Genomic DNA, 18415 nt, shown 5'->3' on the forward strand with positions numbered 1-18415 from the left:
ATATGCATTGAGTGTCACTGAATAAGTAAGTGAACAAATTTTTTTGGTGAACTAATTCGAAAGATTCGAATCAAACTGTAACCTCATTGTCCGCGTGAGAGCGCTAGAGAAACGCAGCAAGCGGAACACGAGCTGGCGCTCCCCTCTTCCTCTCTCCATCCGTCTACGTTGACGCGGAAGCACACTGTTCATTTGAAAACTACCAAGAAGTCAAACGTGTTGAGCAGATGATTCAAAACAAATGCTATGTCAGATTTACAGAGATAAACATCTGAAAAGTCTTTTCGGGATTCAGTGGATATGAGTTAACTGTTAACGTTACTTAATTTATCGACGTTTCTTTGAAAGCATTGTAGTCATGGAGCAAGGTAATAAAAATGATCTATTAATTTAAAAGTTATTAGAATAATGCCTGTTCTCTTTTTCTTTCCCGTATTTAGCTATATGTTGAGATTATACGGTTACGAAATTCTATCATTTAATTCATGCTCGACTTTACCTGCATGTGTTCTTCTATTCTTATAAATTAGCTTGACGGTCATCTGACCTACACTAGTACAGGATGACATGATGTGTCAATTTGTATCATATTTTGGTCGTTGACTTAGATTAGGTCGTTGACTTAGACACTAGTACAGGATGACATGATGTGTCAATTCGTATCATATTTTGGTCGTTGACAGCAACATTGAAACGCTATATTCTATATTAACACAAACAAAATGACAGAAGAATTCTGAAAGCATCCTATCGTATCAGTGCGTTGTATGACGTCCGCTAAGTGCAAAAGATAAAACTCATTCTAATCATAACATAAATGGGATGAAAGCAAACATTTCAAATAAACAATATCATACAACTCATATAATTTATCATGCCTGATAGAAGCATTACCTGATACACCTCCTCTTTTTCAGAGTCATGGCTGAGTTGTGAGAAGACAGCTGTGTTACAGGGAGGATTCTTATTGGCCAATCAATTATGCCAACCAGAGCCACTGTCGTCTCTGATGAAAGAGGACTGGGATCGGATTGGCTCTCCAATTGTTAAAGCTGTCAAAGAGATATGCGAACATTCGCTCAGACACTCTAAAGACAGACTCCACTGGAAAAAGAAGATTCTCTGTATTGTGTGGAGCAAGATCCTAGAGGTGAATAACAAAGAGGACACCGATAACAGATGGAAGGAAGACCCATTGTTTGCCGTACTAAACAGCCTTCCTGACATTAATCACATTGTGCTGTTTGAGCTGGTAAAGTCGATGAGCTTTCCTACCATTTATGTGGAGCTGCTGTTGTGCTTTCAACCAGCTGAACAGTGCAAAGAGCTCAAACTGTTGGTTGATCATGTGACAAGCAGCAGCACAGAGGCAGATGTGAAACTACTGTTGGAGGTGTGGTGGGAACTACTAAAGGGCAAAAGAGGATGTCTTGATACCTTAGAACGTCTCTTTACGGCTCAGTGTTCACGCTCAATGACGTCCACGACCGAGCCATCACCGCTGGCATCAAAAAGATTCAAACCTGACCCAGAATCCACATCTACATGTATGGTGTCCATACTATTTGAGGGGCTGAGGAAAATAAAAGAGCATTTGACTTCCTCTGAGTTGTGTAATTTTGCCCTCTCAAATTGCATGGACACGCTGTATACCAACTACCTTTTAAACAATGCTGCTGATCTCTCCATTGAAGTTCAACTCCAGTACATCTCTCGCATAGTGAGCCTTAAAAAGAGAGATGAAGTGAATGATGGTTTTGACTTGATTGAGATCATACGTGAGGCTCGCAGAGACCTCGCTGCCGCTCTCACGCCTGCTGAGACCAAGCCGTGTGGAATGTCATTCATCCAGGCCATGCAGGTCACACTTGAGAGTATATGCTCCTGGGAGGTTATGGGGCTTCTGAAGATGCCCAGCAATGACCCAAGTGTCACAGCGATCCGTCTAAAAGAAAGCCTGAGCAGAGTTCTGACGTCTTTGGAGCAGCCATCACTTGCTAAAGATCTGGTTGGAAATGGGCAGACTTTGAATAATTTGAGAGTAACTTTGAAAGGCTTACAGGAATCTTTATCATTCACTGTTCCTGAATGTTCTGCAGCAGAAGTAGCAAATATTTCTATGAGCATCTTGGACCATCATCTCAAGGGGTTTGAAGGCCTTCCTGGACTGTTTGCCTCCAAACTAAGTCAAAATGTCAGTGAGGCGGAGTGGATTCAGTGCCTTGAGAGAAATGCATGTGTGTTTCAAACCAAAGATCTTTTGATGACGTTGATCTCCACCCTTACAGCTAAATGTCAAAGTGACGCTGATGTTCAGCCCTGCAGAAAGCTCAAGGATATTATTGTAGACATATTTTCCCACTTGTCCTTACCTGAAAACAATGCTATACTTTCAGAATTGCTCTCCATCTCCAAAAAAGGTCTTCATGGATTTCTTCCCAGTTCGGTAACTATAGGCTTCTCTGAGGAGCTCAATATGGCCTTCAACAGCATCATTCAGAGCGGCGCAAATAGCAACCTTGATGCAGCAGTCTCTGCAGTCGCCCGAGTGGCTTTCCAGAACCCTGAAGCCACTTTGCGGCGTTGCTGCCACATGGCTGTTTTCAACCTGGGAGCTCACACTCTGATAGCCAAGATTCTCCTCCAGCTCTCAGGTCTTGTGTCTCCACCAGGAGTTCACAACTACAACCTGCTGTGTAGATGCTTGCAGGACACCGTGTGGAGCAAGCTGTCCTCACTTCAAGAAGAGAACCAGTTTCTGCAATTCTTGACGGAAATGATGAAGTGCAACATAACTGGATGCACAGGAGAAATGCGGAGTTTCCTTCCTCCGGAAAAAGCCTTGCAAGTGTTTGTCCAGCCGTACCTTCTCCCAGTATCTCCCAGCTCAAGCAAATTAGAGTTTTGTCTCCGACTTCTTCAGTGCGCACTGAGCCAGGAGACCTCAAGTGATTCAACACACTGGATAATGAGCTGCTCTCCATTCCCGCTTTTATATTGTCTAGCTCAGCTCTTGAATGAGTGCAATAGGTGCTGGGACCAGCCGGTAGAAGGTGAGACGCCAATCTCCTTGGAGTCCAAAGACCTGCTATTGTCTGCACTGCGCACACTGGGGATAATTGTTGGGAAGGAAGTGGCCCATGCACCTGATGTTTGGTCCAGAGCTGTCTCTTGGCTCTACAGCAAAGTGGAGAAACTGGACTGGACCATACGGTTTTACCTGAAGGATGTGTGGGGAAAACATTTCAAGTATGAAGTTCCAAGTTCTCTGTTGTCAGTTTGTGATCTTCCTGAGCAGGAGTGGTCCGGTCTGGACTTGCCTCAGTATGGACAAGGTACTGGACTTGTAGCATTTTTAGAATGCTGCGCTCTTTCAGACTGTGTTCATGAGACGATGCTGGAATCTCTCTCCCTAAACCTGCTGAAACCAGATGACCTTAACATGTTCAGTAAGGGCCTGTTAGTAGCTGCGTGTCAGTTGCTCCCGTGGTGCACATCTGGAGAATGGGAAAGACTTCTGAAAGTGTTACAAGAACTTTTGCAGTCAAGCAAACTTCATGTGCCATACTCTTTAGAATATGTTGATTTCCTTCCGTTACTTGACCTACGTTCGTTTGCCAGAGAGATGCGCCTATCGGTGTTTCTTCTGCGTGTCTTCCAGTTGCTTTGCAGTTCCAGCTGTTCTGATTGGCTGCCACCTCAAGGCTGGCTGCACACAGGACGGCTTTACGCCAATACAATGAGGGGCATTATCAGCTCAGTCACAGAGAAGATTCCCCTGCAGTCCACCACTGCGTCCCCCAAATCCTCCGGAGCTTGCAGTCAGGAAGTTCTGTTTGTGATGACTCAGCTCTTCTGTCATGTGCTCCATGTGCAGGTGATGATACCTGGCCAGCCAGAGGTGCTGTTCCTGTGTGCACTGGAGATTCTGAGCCACTATGAGGCTGTGCTCTCAGCATATCCCGACAGCTGCACTGCCCTGCAGGGGCTCGACACGCGTCACTTCTTCACTACAATCGCAGACAATTTGCAGTGTGCAGATATGAAGGCTGTTCTGCACCAGAAGATCGCTCAGTTATGAGATCATATCAGGAACTCAATGCAATATGACTGCTATTCCACAAGTTAAATTTTTGTTCTTGTTGGTTTGTCACAAAAGAAAGTTAAATAAATAATTGTGCATAGCATTTGTGTTCAACATTTCTTTTCAGTTATATATTTGCTAACACTTTGCAATAAGGTTGTTTGCTCACATAAGCTAATGCATTAATACCTAATGAACTAATATAGCGTTTATTATGTAGGTTAATGTTAATTTGTAATATACTACTGTGATGTTAGTTCAAAATACATTAATATTAAATTATACAGATTTTTTAAAATCCATTTGTATGTAGAGATGAACATTAAACTAGATTAATAAACGCTGTGAGAAGTTGCATCCATGATATTTATGAACTGTACACATTGGCCTAGTTTCACAGACAGGGTTTAGATTAAGGCAGGATTAGGCTTTAGTTTAATTAGGGCATTTAAGTAGCTTTTGTAAACATACTTTAGAAAAAACATTACTGGTGTGCTTCATGAGACAAAACAATGGCTCTGAGTGACATATATTAAGATATAAGCTGCTTTTAGCTAAAACATCTTAAACATGCATTTTATTCTGGGACTTAAAAAAACGGGTGGAAGTTTTATTTTTTTAATTTTAATTGTCTGTAGGGAAGGATTTCTGCTACACTGTTTTGTGCTGGTCTTAAGCTTAGTAGGTAAAGTATTCCTAAAATGCAATCTAAAAATCGGTATTTTTAAGTGGCCGCGTTAACAATATTATGTTCATTATCGTTATATAGGCCTGTCCTGTCGTATTACCGAATGCAGGTCTAATGATAATGGTTCTCTGGAGGTAACAAGCATCGCATTAACTACAATAATAACAACAAGGCAATCTATCGCACATAAACTGTTTTATTCCAAGTGAAAATTTCAACAATGTAAACTCATGAGGATCATCTTTTTAAAGTCAAATTCAGGAACTACAAGGCCTAATTGTCTTTCCATAAATCTGCAAAACAGGTGATTATAGTAGCTAAAAATTATAATTCACATTACAATGTGTAGTGAGTACAACATAGGGTTTCAGGTCAGACCACTTAATGTCTCACTCACTTCCCATAGTTTTTTGGCCACAGCATCGTCTTGAGCCTTGGCTTTCACTTTCTGCACAGCACAGTTGGAGAAATACCTGCCACTCAGGCCTTCAATGCCCTCCTGCACGGCACAGTGTAGAGTTGTCTGGGCACCAGCCTCTACATCCTTAAAGAACAAAGCTGCGATGCCTTTCAAAAGCCTCCTGGACATTTTATTCAAATTGCGGGCCAAATCTGAGTTTACAGCACCTGGAGAAACAAATGTGTTGGTATGAATGGTTAGCCATTCCATAATGTAAAACACTGCAAGTCAAAAGTATGTTCACAACTTGACTAAAATGCTGCTTGTGATGCAAATAAACCTTTTGAATTTCAAGGTTTCTGCTTAGATTCTTGAAATTAGTAGAGTAAACTAATATCAATTGTGCCTACATATGAAATTCTCTTAAAATACCAGTATGATATTGGAGAGAGACAGACCTGGGTGGAGGCTGTAACAGGTCACGTGGGTTCCTTGCAGTCTCTTGGCGAGCTCATGTGTGAAGAGCACATTGCACAGTTTGCTGTGGGAATATATCCTGAAGACATCCCAGAGTGACTCACCTACTCCAAACTCCTTGTGGGTGCGAAGAGTGTCAAAGTCAAGGTTACCGTGATTATGTAAATATGAAGATACGGTGACAATGCGGCTTGGCGCGCACTCTTTCAATCTGTCCAACAGCAGGTTAGTCAGGAGGAAGTGACCAAGGTGATTGACGCCAAACATAAGACCAAAACCATCTTCAGTAATGCCCTGCATATAAACTCCTAAAAATATAAATATCATGCATTACGTATAGACTTGCATATATGAATTTGATTAAATGTTCCTTACAAAACCAACACCGAATATACTGAATATTCATTGTTGTTTTTTGTACATATGTATTGAATACGTATTAATACTTTCTACCTAAAAAGGTTTGGGGATAGTAAGATTAAGGAAGAGTAATTAAAACTTACATTAAATATAGAAATTTTAAAATGTAATAATATTTCAGCATTACTGTTTCTGCTGTATGTTTCTATATCAAATAAATGCAAGGTGACAATTTCAAAAGCATTAAAACCTAACCAAACGATTGAATGATAAAGTATTTAATTATTAAATTAGCCTATTGAATTAATATATTATAGTTTATGATATGTTTGCGAATTAAACAAAACTCAACCTGCATTGTTGATAAGAATATCCAGTCTTCTCTCGGTCTTGAGAAAGTTTTCCGCAAAGGAGCGCACTGATTTCAAACTGGCCAAATCCAGCTCCATGTACACCACATTTTTACTCCCACTCTCCTGTGTTGGAACAAAAACACAGTGTATACGTTATAATACAACTATAATATGACATCATACATTTAGTATTAGGACAATGTTCTCACTCTTTGCACAACAGAAGCAGCAGCTTGGCCGCGTGTTTGGTTCCGACAGGCCAGAATGACTCTCGCGCCTCTCCGTGCTAAATCCACCGCGGTGACTCTTCCGATGCCCGTGTTACTACCTGCACGTGCACACAATCACAAAGTTCCCATGAAGTGCTTTAAACGACTGACGAAAAGATTGTCTTGACACATTCTTAATAAGGAAATAATAATATTAAAAATACGAGTTTTACCTGTAACGATGACCGTCTTGCCATGCAGTTTTTCCTTGCTTTTACATCGCGCTCCATTTACATATGTACGAAATAACATCAGCACCCCAATCACAACACCCACGTACAGCAATATCTCGGGCATTTTCAGCGAGAAAATAGCCTGCAACACATACGGAAGTAACAATCCACAATATCCATACAGCTAAGTTACTCTGTGGTTGACATAGCCTGTAAAACCTGTCGCACTAACTTACCGGATGAGATGGTAGTTAATTTGTTGTATAATCAAGGTTTTTTTTTTTTTTTTTTTTAACTAGACACTTGAAGAGGACCAATGTGTAACATGGGACCTACTTTTAAAAAATAATATGCGATATGCTGTATATTTTTAAATATCGGTTAATCCTACACTTTGGGCTGTCTGTCCCAATAGGACTTGTAGTGACTATTGAGTGACTTGTAGTGACTATAAAGAAACTATTACATTAGCATAGTGTAAAAAAAAAAAAAAAAAAAAAAAAAAACCCACATCTCGCTAAATAGTTAAAACACATGTAGTTTCCTTTTGTGAATAACACAAAGGAAGATATTTTGACAAATGTCAGCAACCAAACTGGACCCCTTGACTTCTAAAATATGGGGGGAAAATACTATGGAAGTCAATGGGACCAGTGAACTGTTTGGTTATGGTCATTCAACAAAATATCTTCCTTTGTGTTCAGCAGAAGAAAGAAATTCCTAGAAGTTTGAAACAAATTGAGGGTGAGTGTATGAAGACAGAATTTCCAGAATATGAAGTGAACTATCCCTTTAAATGTCCCAATTGAACAAATGCCTAATCCTGGCTTAATCTAAACCCTGTCTGTGAAACAAGGCCCTAATGATGGTAAGGTTAGGATTAGCTCAACACAGCACCCACTACGGTCGCAGAATTCAACATCACCGTCGAATGCGTTGCACGATCGATACAGCGCCTGTTTCCTCACTGTTCCTCACTTCAGTGTTGCACGGCTGAATTCCAAAACGTGGTAATGTTTCTATTCATATTGTTTCTAAAGTGTATAACTGACTTTCTAATGTGGAATATAAAAGAAGATAACCTGATATATTCTTTTGCGTTCCACAGAAGAAATTCATACGGACTTGAAATGAAATAAAGTTAAGTAAATGACAGAATATCTTTTATTATACACAAAAATCATAAAATGGTCTGTTATTTAAAAATCTTTATATATTTACAATGTAATGACATACATGTCAGAATTTTTTTGTTGCTGACAAAATGACACTTCAGTCACATGTACATGACCAAAAGACAACTTTAGTTGAACAACAAGCTTTATACACAAATGAACTTCACAACCAAGGCTGTGTCGAGGCTCTAACACTACAGAGAAATGGTCAGTTCCAGAAGAAAACTAGAACGATCAATGATTCTGCTAATAAATCCTACAAACGTATTTGCACATGTATGCACTTCTGCATATAGTTACCTAGTGTGCAAAAAACTGCAGAAAAAAAGAACAATACATTTTTATAACAAAATAAAATATTTTGGAGTAAATATATTGTTCAAAAGAGTACATAAAAACCTCTTATACGGACACAAAGTATACAGGGTGTAGTGTCGACGAGAGAGGTTTAGGGGAAAATCGGTCAAAAGGTTTTGCATAAAAAAAAAAATATAGAAATGTAATGTGCAAACAGTTTGTCCGTAACACCCAGCACCCAAAGTACAAATGAATGAATTAACCGCATTATCAAAGTTCCTCTATCCAAACTGCATTTACCGTCCTTCGTATTTAAGGAGAGGATGTGTTATGATACCGACTTGGACTGTAGCACTGGCATTTGGTGGAGTTTGGGAGTCTGTGAGTCGACCACTTCAGTCTCTTCTTGGCTAACGGTGGTGGATGTCTCCTCTTTTTTGGGTTGGTTGCTAGTAAACTCTGTGATGCTGAATAGGAACTGCATGCAGCCCACTTTGATGCAGCTGCTGTGGTGAAGCAATGCGGTGCCCTCCCAGCCGGCTCCGCTGCCCCCTATCAGGCTGGAGCTGCTGGCTTTACAGTTACAGGGAGACTTGGGTCCTCCTTGAGCCTGGCTGCTCATCATAGCACCTGCGGGCATCAGCACCGCCTCCGCACACACCTCCCCCAGCGGCCTCCTTGACCTGTTTCCTCCTGCGGATTTACCAAACGAGATACAATGCATTATGACAATCATATCACGCATTACAAAAACAATATGTGGGTGCTACTCACTGATGCTGTTTTGCACTTTGGACGCAAGCCCACTGGGTGAAGTGATGTTTGGTTTGTCGGAGAAGTCACATGAGTAAAGCACGTTATCTACAGTCGTCCCGTGCTCACTGTAGTTCAGAAGCTCATAATGCTTCGTGTTCTACGGGAGATTAAAACACATTTATAAACATTCCTCTCCCTGGATCTGATCAATCTGGACAATTAGATTAAAATGAGCTTCCCAAGAGCATTTATGGTGCGTTCACACCGGACGCGAATAGCGCGTCAGGCGCGAATGATTTCAATGTTTAGTCAATGCAAAGACACGTTATGCGCATAAAAAATTCCTGCGGCGCAAATACGCCTCATTCCCGCGTCAATTTCACACAAATGGCGCAAACTGAGCGTCTGGCACGTTAAGCGCGAATGATTTAGTTAGTGCTATTTGTGCATTCATGCGTTTGACGCGAATTCGCGCCTGCCGCCCGAGTAGAAAAATCTGAACTTTGGCGTCAAATCAATTTCAATGTTAAGTCAAGGCAAAGACGCATTACGCGCGTAAATCAATTTCACACGAATGGCACAAATTGAGCGTCTGGCGCGTTAAGCGCGAATGATTTAGTTAGTGCTATTGGTGCATTTACGAGTTTTACGCAAATTCATGCCTGCCGCCCGAGTTGAAAAGTCTAAACAAATTTCGCTTCAAACTTTTGTTTTTACGCACGTCAGTTTCACTCTTGACGCGCAAATTAACACAAAGTGGTCAAGCGTAAAACTAGACACGAAATTGACACGCTATTCGCGTCCGGTGTGAACGCACAGTTAAAGCAGGGCTCCAAACTAACTTTTCCATTGGTTGAACTGCTGCTACCAACTTTCTCAGTTGCTCGCACCAGCATTTGATTTGGTCACAGTCTGGAACACTGCTTTAAAAATTACTGAATTCACTCACTTCATCATAAAAGATGCAGGCATGTTTCCCAGAAACATAATTGCAATGACCGTAGTTTGTAAGGCACACGTCCATTTCAGCACCTAAAAAAAAACAAAAACAAAAAAACATCAATGATTCAACCTCAAAATAATGCAATCTTGTTTATGTTGCTTTTTGCAAACCACACCTGTTCCTATGTAGAGAGTCCTATAGCACATATTGATAGCTGCCCCTTTTCCTGTTAAAGGACACAGTACTGCTCGAGCTTGCACTTCCCTTTTTTGTACTGCAAAAGAGGAATGATTTGCCACATTAAGACAAGAAGGATCATTAGCACAGCCTCAACATGATGTGATGAGCGAGTTTTGTTACCTTCGGTGTGTGGGGAGGGTTTGGGCAGAGAGGCAGCGACGGCTGGAGAAATCCCACATTTACTTGAGGGTTGAAGTGATTTGGGAGACAACAGCTGCTGGATCCTCTGCCAGGCCAGAAGTCTGATCAACTCCTCATCCAGCTTATTCAGGTCCACTTCTGCAACACAGAAAACCCTTTCATTCCTCAGAACCGGTGCAAAGTTTATTATTTCTACTGGGAAAGAATGGGTTCTTGTACTTGCAAAGCAGATGCATAATGCACAGTTATTTCCGGATGAAGATGAACTCTTACCTGCATCACCTTGAACCACATTCTTGATGTAGCTGTATAAGCAGCCTATAGAGGAGGGGAGAGTAGAGCCTTTCCCAACAGACATTGCATCAGGGCTCACTTTGTTCTCTGAAAAAAAAAAAAAAAAACAAAAAAAAGCATAAATAGGAATTTTTATGTGGACTGAAAAATCTCTAATCTTCAGTCTCAATTTAGACAACAGATATTAGGTTTTGTAACTATTAGTTAGTAAACAACTCTGATAATATTATAATAATTAACTGATAATATTAAGAAATGTTTATTGAGCACCAAATCAGCATATTAGAATGATTTCATATCAAACAGTTTTTGAATGATAGTGAATTTTGTGACAATTCTTGTGCAATACAAGTAAGTTATTTCCCCTCTGTCTTAAAAAAAAAAAAAACACTTTTTAATTTTTAATTGCACAATACAATGAATCTGATCCTCAGAAGGGAAGTGTTAGTTCTAGACTAGAGCATAGCCGAGGGAAATCATGTATGATGTGTAGAGTGATGTAAATGAGTATGTAGGTTCAAAAACCTTTAGTCTGAGATGAGAAGCTGCTGTTCGGCCCAGAGGAGGTGTTCCCTACAGCTGAGCTGTGATGATGGGCCGATGCGTCTGAAGCAAGGCTGGTAGATGAAGGAGTATCTCTCTGCACACAGGAGCTGAGGGGACTGCTGCTCTCAGTCTTTATATCTACATGGTTGGGCAGGGCTGGTTCTGAGAGTGGAGTTTGTAGTCTCTGTGGGGTTTCAGCTGTCAAACAAGATTTTCCCTCACACACCAACGGGCCATTCACTCCTGTGCCTTTCTCTACCGGACTGTCAGAATCTCCCTGACAAGATCTTTCTCGGCAGCTTTCGGGTTGTTTGGGTGGCAGAGAGAGCAGCGGAGGAGCCCCCTGGGGGCCAACTGGTGTACCGCTGATCTCCTGCGTCTCCATACACTCCTGCGTCTTCACGTCCGACATATCAGTAAGCTCCAAAGCCCGGAGGGAAGATGACATCTGCTTAGCAGATAAATGTTTCATAATACTGCACTGAAGTGCAATGACATGACGAAGCCACTGTGGAAAGGAGAAAATAAACTGAATGGTGAGGAATGATTCCATTTGCAGTCATATTTATACAACAGCAGTTAAGTTTGTTAATCGAACACTTTATACAGTCCATTTACCTCCTCTTGTTCTTCTTTGCTGGTTAAATGTTGGGCAGACGAAGAACATTCTTGATCCATAAAACCGTTTGTGACCAGCTCTCCATTGCGAAGGCCTATTTGATCCATTAGCACAGGGGGGTTTTGGTAGTGACTTTTAATGGCATTGGGGACCTATGAACACATCAAAGTGAAAAGTTTAATGGCATTGGGGACCTATGAACACATCTGAGTCATAAACTAAAACTACTGTCTATGTAGAGATACCTCTGCTGAAATTACATGATTTTTAATTTGAATACTGGATAAGGATTCCCCTTAAATCATGAGATCACACTATCAAGCCAAATAAATTGAAACTGAGCATGAATAAATCATAAACAAGGTACAGGGTCAGTAAGTTCTTTAAAATGTTTATTGAAAGAAATTTATTATGCTCACCAAGCCTATATTTATTTGATCAAACATCAATAACTGTGTTAAATACAACTACAATGATATAATTGGTTAAACTGTTCGCTATTTTAATATATTTTAAAATGTATTTTATTCCTGTGATGCAAAGCTGAATTTCCAGCATCATCACTCCAGTCTTCAGTGTCACATGATCATCATTCTAAAATGCTAATTTGCTGCTCAAGAAACATTTGTTTATTACTATCAATGTTTAAAACAGTTGTGCTGCTTTATATTGTTGTGGAAACCATTACACTTTTTTTCCAGGATTCTTTGATGAATAGAAAGTAAAAAAGAAATATTTTGTAACAAATGTATTTACTGCCCCTTTTGATCAATTAAATGCATCCTTGGTCAAATTCTATTAATTTACTAATTAAAAAAATAAATAAAGGCCATTTATCAGTAAATTTAAGCCGTTTAACAGGACAAATTAATTTAAGTCAACAAGCCATTTAAGCTTCTACTGTCAATACAAAACATAATAATATTATTATTTTCATCCTACATAAAAGGCCTGGTAAACACACTTGTGAAGGACTGCAGAAACCCTAAAAAACATGTTACGTTGCTCCACCTTCAATGTCTTTTTCTTGATGTGGCGAACACCTCTGCGATTGGGATGGTGTTGGCGATGAACCCACCGCAGAAAGTCCACTTTGACTGCGTGTTGGGACAATCGGTCCTGAAACCGATCGAAAAGCTGGCAACGTGTGCTGAGGGTCACATTCTTTTGGTTTAGCTAGAATGGAAATAAACAACTTTTTCATTTTATAGTTACTTAACTTCAGGAGAGAGTAATGAAATCACAATCAACTAAAGATCAGAAGAAAAAAAATATGAACAACATCATGAACTAAAAATTATGGACTAGTTGAAATATTACTACTAAAATGTGACATGAAAAAAACTGAAAAGATAAAAAATACTGTAATCTGTTGTGATTTGATTAAAAAAATCAAATACGAGCCACTGACCACCATGTGCTCTACGTGGTTGGGACACATCCATCTCCCAGTGGGCATGGCAGTGAGAGGCGGGTCCAGACAGTCCATATGGAACAGGAGCGCACAGTAATCACACTGGATCAGAGGAGCCACCCTGCAGCTCCTATGGAGGAAGAGGAGAGAGAGAAGCTGACGTGCTGTGCAACAATACTAACCACAATGTGATTCCATTTGGGTTTCATGGGTATTCAAATTCTGGATCATTGTTATTTTAATATTATTTATTTAATATAGTATTTGCAAATATGTAATTAATTGTTATATTTTCAGGCTTCCTTTTAATATACATTTTTGTAATTCTGTAATTAAATCAATGTAATTTTTTATAATTATAATTTTTTTTAATATTTCTATTTCATTAAAGCTACACTGAGTAGGATTAACCCCCATTTAGCGGTGACATTGTATATGACTACCAACTGAATATTACTTTCTAGCCCCTCCCATTCCGAGGGTGTTTTAACTCCTATGATGGCAGTATTATTTCAAATCTGTATTATTTTCACACTAGCACGGTAGCATAATGAGGGACATCCCCCCACATCCAAAACAAAGCATTGAGAACTTTGTACAGACCATTTAATCAAAAGATATTTTATAAAGACAGTGCACTTTGTGTATACAGACAGGAGCCATATTTGGAAAACGACGTGCCAAGTGATCTGAACTGTTTGAAGTTCAGCGAACGTCTGAACGGCGTTTGTGGTTCGACTTGTGAAGACTGTTTTCCAAATATGGCTCCTGCCTGTACACACAAAGTGGACTGTCTTTATAAAATATCTTCTTCTGATCAAAATAATCGTGATTATCAGTTTGGTCCAAATTGTGCAGCTCTATACATACAGTAATATATAAATATATATATATATATATAAACAAGTGTCTTTAATGTTTCTGGGCTCTTACTTGCCACAGGTGAAGCACACTTTCACTGGCAGAGGGACCAGCCCACTGGGATCCAGCTCATGTTGTGGCCTTTTTACATTCTTGCCTATTGCCTCCTCTTTCCTTCTGCGCTTACTGCTGCCTGTAGATACACACACACACTAAGAGTTATTCAATGCACACTTCAACAACACATCGCACAAAAGTGTGGGCGAGCCTCACCTGGCAGTGAAGTGGTGCACGTAAGCTCAGTGGGCAGCTGGAACTGCGTGGGGTTTCTCTCCATGGCTGCAGCGATCAGCAGCTGAAAAGGTTTCTTCAGGCGAAGTGTGGTGCTCTCGGACTCAGAGCAGTGCACTTCCTCTTCAACGTCCATCAGGTCCTCGTCCACGTCATTCTGTTCCGATGGTGTGGGCGTGTCAGTTGACGCATTGGAAGTGGGCGTTCCAGGACGGCTACTCGTGCGCCGCTCGAGAAGACGGACCTGTGCGACAGCGAGTCTCAGGCCTCCTGACGCAGCAGAGGGCAGTCCGTCCAGACGCAGCGTTCCCAGCTCCAGCTCCGCCGCAGGGGAGGACGACCGCTTGGACAGCTGCCGCTCCAGCGCCCCGTTCACCTGCTCTGCCTTCTGCTCACGCTTCTAGAGGATCACAATATTACACTGACTGTATTGCTCGTAAAACTAGTAAGCAGGGTTGCTAAGGCAACAGTTAACATGATGTTAAAGATACTCTTAAGCATTGAATCTGAAATGCAAGTTTTCTTATGATTAACATTTATCCAGCCTTGTCTGCCATCTGATTTTTATTTTGCTCAAAGAATACATTCTGGGATTATTATCCTTTGTGAAGGCAGCATGCATTTTATGTCATCCTTTTTTCCTACACTGAAAATATTTTGCCAGCTGCCAAAATGAATCCTTGTTCCACCAAAGATCTCTAACACCACAAGTTTCTGGACTGACAACCATATTTAAATGTGCGATTGAATTTGATTGACGGTAATAACCTCGGCAACGGACGGAACAATATCTGACACGGTATGCCAAATGATCTTGAGGCGTAAATGCAAAAATCAGACCTGCTATTTCTTCTATGTAATGCATTAATTTGTTGTTAATTTTATTCCTGACTTTTTTTTTCAATGGGTCACTCTGTGACTTTTTACATATAAATGTAATGGGAATCAATAGGATAAGTTATTATAAACTGCACCTTGGCATTCATTTTGGAATTATTGTCAGTACTGGGCTCACAGTTCACGTGCCTAAGGTACTTTGTACGGTGTGTAGATGCCTCTGTTCGTCCGCCACCACCGAAGACCATTTTTGATAATTTTAGACAAAGCAAGGGCAAATATGACTGCACCAACCTTCTTGCGCACACTGCAGCGATGACACATCCAGTCACCAGGGGGCAGCATCTCTCTGCTCAAAGGCGGATTACTGAAAAAAAAAAAAAAAAATTCTTTCACAAATCTTGATGTGTTGAAAACCACAATACTGCTTTTAAGACATGTAAAAATGTCTGTAAACTCTATGCGGTAATAAAAAAAAGCTGAATTTCTGTATGAAAAATATAGTGACAGTTCACAGGTTATATTCACTGTGCTAGATGCAAAGAAAACCACATCACACTGAAACTAATCTACAGGTTAAAACAGCCTGAATATGGCACAAATGATGCAATGTTACCGACATGCCACAACTATGTCAATACAATTGTTTTTTTCTCCTCTCTTTGACATACAGTACACCAGTTTTATGTTACGTCAGCTAAGAGAAAGACTGGATCGAATAAATGTGAAACAACCACACAAATCAGGACAGAGTTGTTGAATAATACATTTACTTCCCCTCAGTGATAGCAGTAAAAACTAAGCGTTCGCTTAACAGGACATGGCAGAAAGACAATTATTAGATGGCTTTCAAATAAAACAAGGCAGGGGTGACTCCCTTCAAACAAAACTTACATGATAAGAAATTAAGACTTCAGAACGTGGGAATTGTAATCTTACACATGAGATGTAGATCACCTGTAGGCATCAATAACTTTCTCGTTCTTAGGCTAAATGTGCATTAATACTTTAGCTCAAGCTCAGGCTGTCAGTGAACAAAAGACTTCTAAATGCCCTTATTTGGAAGAGGAAGTGGTGATGTGCATAAACAATATGTAAAGTTAGTAGTCATGCAATCTACTGCGATTATGCTACAGCGATAAGCTTCGGCAGGCTGAACATATGCTGAACTGCCAAACTGACTCCAGTTTCTGATACTGATACAGTCTTTTCAAAGAAATTAATATAAAAAACGTGCATGCAACTACTACAACAAATACAGTACAGCACCAATTCAGGATGACGTGACACTAAAGACTAGAGTAATGATGCTGAAAAATCTGCTTTGCAATCACAGGAATAAATTACACCTATTTTGCAAGTTAGTAGAAACTAACATTTCACAATATTGCTGTTTTTATAAAAATCCTCGAACTTTAGAACGGTCGTGTTTATTTATTTTTTTCATTTAATGAATAGTTGACCACTCTAAATTCATAAACACTGTCTTTTACTAGAACAGTATGGTATATATGCAAGTGCAAACCATCCCTTACAAGTCACCCTCTAAAATCCAAATCAGCCAACCAGACAAATAACTTTGTGAGATTTAAAAATCAGCAGTGAAAACAGACATGTACATAAACACACTCTCATCGTTTATCCCTAACACTCTATGAAATCCCATTGCAAACATACCAGCACTGCAGGTGAAAGGCAGCCGGACAGTGATCGCAGCAGAGCAGATCTCCTCCCTCACGGCAGCTGTCACAGGTGTCATGGTTTGTGGCTCGGCCTCCTCTTCTGGTCTCCCTCTCTGGTTTGCGTCTCTTCTCTCCATCCTCGGAGCGTGGAGGTGCGAGCAGCTGTTGAATTTGCTGGAACAGATTGGCAAATATAATTGAAGCATGCATGATCTCCTGAAATGTTTTAAGTGACAGACATCAGTGGAGAGAAAGTCTGTTCACACATTAAACAGGTGTTTCCAACCTTACCAGTGAAAGGTTTTGGATATCATCCCAATCTGACTGCAGATTATGGAGTAAAACCTGGTGTTAGTTTTTTTTTTTTATTATTGAAACCTCCAGAGTGTGTGCAGTCCTGGACCACTGCGTTCAACTACGAGTAGGTCATTAAACTTTTTTCCATGTCAAATCAGATCTGGTCACGTGACCTCACTAATGAAAACTGTTCGGTTGCTGTATAACCAAGTTGTGTTCACGTTTCTGCAACAGGCCCAGCTCTACATAAACTCACCAAAGCGACTCAAGTCCATTCTGTAACTTACTGTCATTCGGATTCATTTAATCCATATGCCTGTATTATAACTCGCATAAGGCAGTGATTTGTGGCACCGCTGAAGGGCAGACAGGCTTACCTCCATTAGGCCCCCAGACGTGTCCAAATCGTACAGAATCTTCGGGGTCTCCATTTTGTCCCACATTCACACAGCTGAAATGTAGCATGAACACACAACCCGACAACAGTTCTCGCTTTCTCCAAATGCAGTTGGGTTTATCTGCTGTCCTTAAGCCGTCCTGGAGAAATTAAACTGGTCACTGGTCGATAATCTAACAAGATAGCGGATTGGCTGCTCCGATGTTCGGCTAGCTAGCGGCTAACGTTATCAACAAACAAAAGCACACAGGTCGCAGGAGGTCTGGTGCTAAACGAGAGCTGATGAATCGCTCGAACTCTCGTCTAAGAGCAAATATCGTTCATATTTTGAATGAAATGTTGCTGTCTGGTGCAGTATTGAAGGTTTCATGTGGGATGTAAAGGCCTAGCTCGCTAGCCTAGCAGCATCCTCTGCTTCAGCAGCAGCCGCCTGCAAAGATGCGTGTAGAAATCCACAGCTGTCTGTCCCCATCGCATACTGACTAGAAAAGTGCTCTCTTTTGAAAAGCAAGCCTGCTGGATTGGTTGTCGGCGGTTACGTCCTTATGTGCAGAAACACTCGCGGGTGGCGTCCAGATGACAGCAGGGAAGAGCAGAGGTGTTGTTATGAAAAGCCATTGCTAGTAGCTATTTGCTAACTGGCTGGCGCTGCCCTCTCTGACTCGACTCAAGCGGGGTTGGAATGAAGTCTGCGCATGCGTACTGAGAGGAAGAGAGGAAGGGCTCCTCCTAGCGTTAGCCAGCAGAACAACAGAATAACTCTCAGCCTGCAGGGCATGTTTTCTGTCAAGCACAAAGGAAATATCATAAACAAAAGGAAA

The 18415-nt window shown here is 40.7% G+C and overlaps 3 protein-coding genes across 3 annotated transcripts; 1 reads left to right on the forward strand and 2 right to left on the reverse strand.

Moving 5' to 3' along the window:
* The first annotated feature begins 148 nt into the window (after positions 1-148).
* On the forward strand, positions 149-4187 carry gemin4 (gem (nuclear organelle) associated protein 4). The gene is made up of 2 exons (XM_039671128.2): positions 149-368; positions 918-4187. The coding sequence occupies exons 1-2, from the start codon at positions 359-361 to the stop codon at positions 4079-4081; spliced, it is 3174 nt and encodes a 1057-aa protein (XP_039527062.2). The 5' UTR covers positions 149-358; the 3' UTR covers positions 4082-4187.
* A 763-nt stretch (positions 4188-4950) lies between these two features.
* On the reverse strand, positions 4951-7043 carry dhrs13b.1 (dehydrogenase/reductase 13b, tandem duplicate 1). Its single transcript, XM_039671132.2, has 5 exons — positions 6805-7043; positions 6572-6690; positions 6362-6485; positions 5631-5957; positions 4951-5399 (listed from the first exon to the last, which is right to left on the reverse strand). Exons 1-5 carry the CDS (start codon positions 6926-6928, stop codon positions 5140-5142), a joined length of 954 nt encoding a protein of 317 aa, XP_039527066.1. The 5' UTR covers positions 6929-7043; the 3' UTR covers positions 4951-5139.
* A 907-nt stretch (positions 7044-7950) lies between these two features.
* On the reverse strand, positions 7951-18278 carry phf12b (PHD finger protein 12b). The gene is made up of 15 exons (XM_039671130.2): positions 17575-18278; positions 16896-17074; positions 15513-15585; positions 14364-14781; positions 14163-14283; positions 13227-13359; positions 12827-12991; positions 11815-11967; positions 11176-11704; positions 10630-10737; positions 10336-10494; positions 10151-10249; positions 9982-10064; positions 9051-9189; positions 7951-8969 (listed from the first exon to the last, which is right to left on the reverse strand). Exons 1-15 carry the CDS (start codon positions 17638-17640, stop codon positions 8605-8607), a joined length of 2790 nt encoding a protein of 929 aa, XP_039527064.1. The 5' UTR covers positions 17641-18278; the 3' UTR covers positions 7951-8604.
* Positions 18279-18415: the final 137 nt, after the last annotated feature.

Source organism: Pimephales promelas, chromosome 16 (genome assembly GCF_988280905.1).
Source record: "Pimephales promelas chromosome 16, fPimPro1.hap1.1, whole genome shotgun sequence".
NCBI lineage: Eukaryota > Metazoa > Chordata > Actinopteri > Cypriniformes > Leuciscidae > Pimephales > Pimephales promelas.

Bases quoted from the DNA above. Each gene is read 5' to 3' on its own strand.
- dhrs13b.1 (XM_039671132.2), bottom strand. From the start codon at position 6,928: ATGCCCGAGATATTGCTGTACGTGGGTGTTGTGATTGGGGTGCTGATG. The intron at 6,691-6,804 runs GTAAAACTCGTA...GTGCACGTGCAG, and splicing joins CAAGACGGTCATCGTTACAG to GTAGTAACACGGGCATCGGA. The intron at 5,958-6,361 runs GTTGAGTTTTGT...TTATATTTTTAG, and splicing joins TATTCTTATCAACAATGCAG to GAGTTTATATGCAGGGCATT.
- phf12b (XM_039671130.2), bottom strand. From the start codon at position 17,640: ATGTGGGACAAAATGGAGACCCCGAAGATTCTGTACGATTTGGACACG. The intron at 10,065-10,150 runs GTGTGGTTTGCA...GTTTTTTTTTAG, and splicing joins GACTCTCTACATAGGAACAG to GTGCTGAAATGGACGTGTGC. The intron at 9,190-9,981 runs GTGAGTGAATTC...AATCTCCCGTAG, and splicing joins CCTGCATCTTTTATGATGAA to AACACGAAGCATTATGAGCT.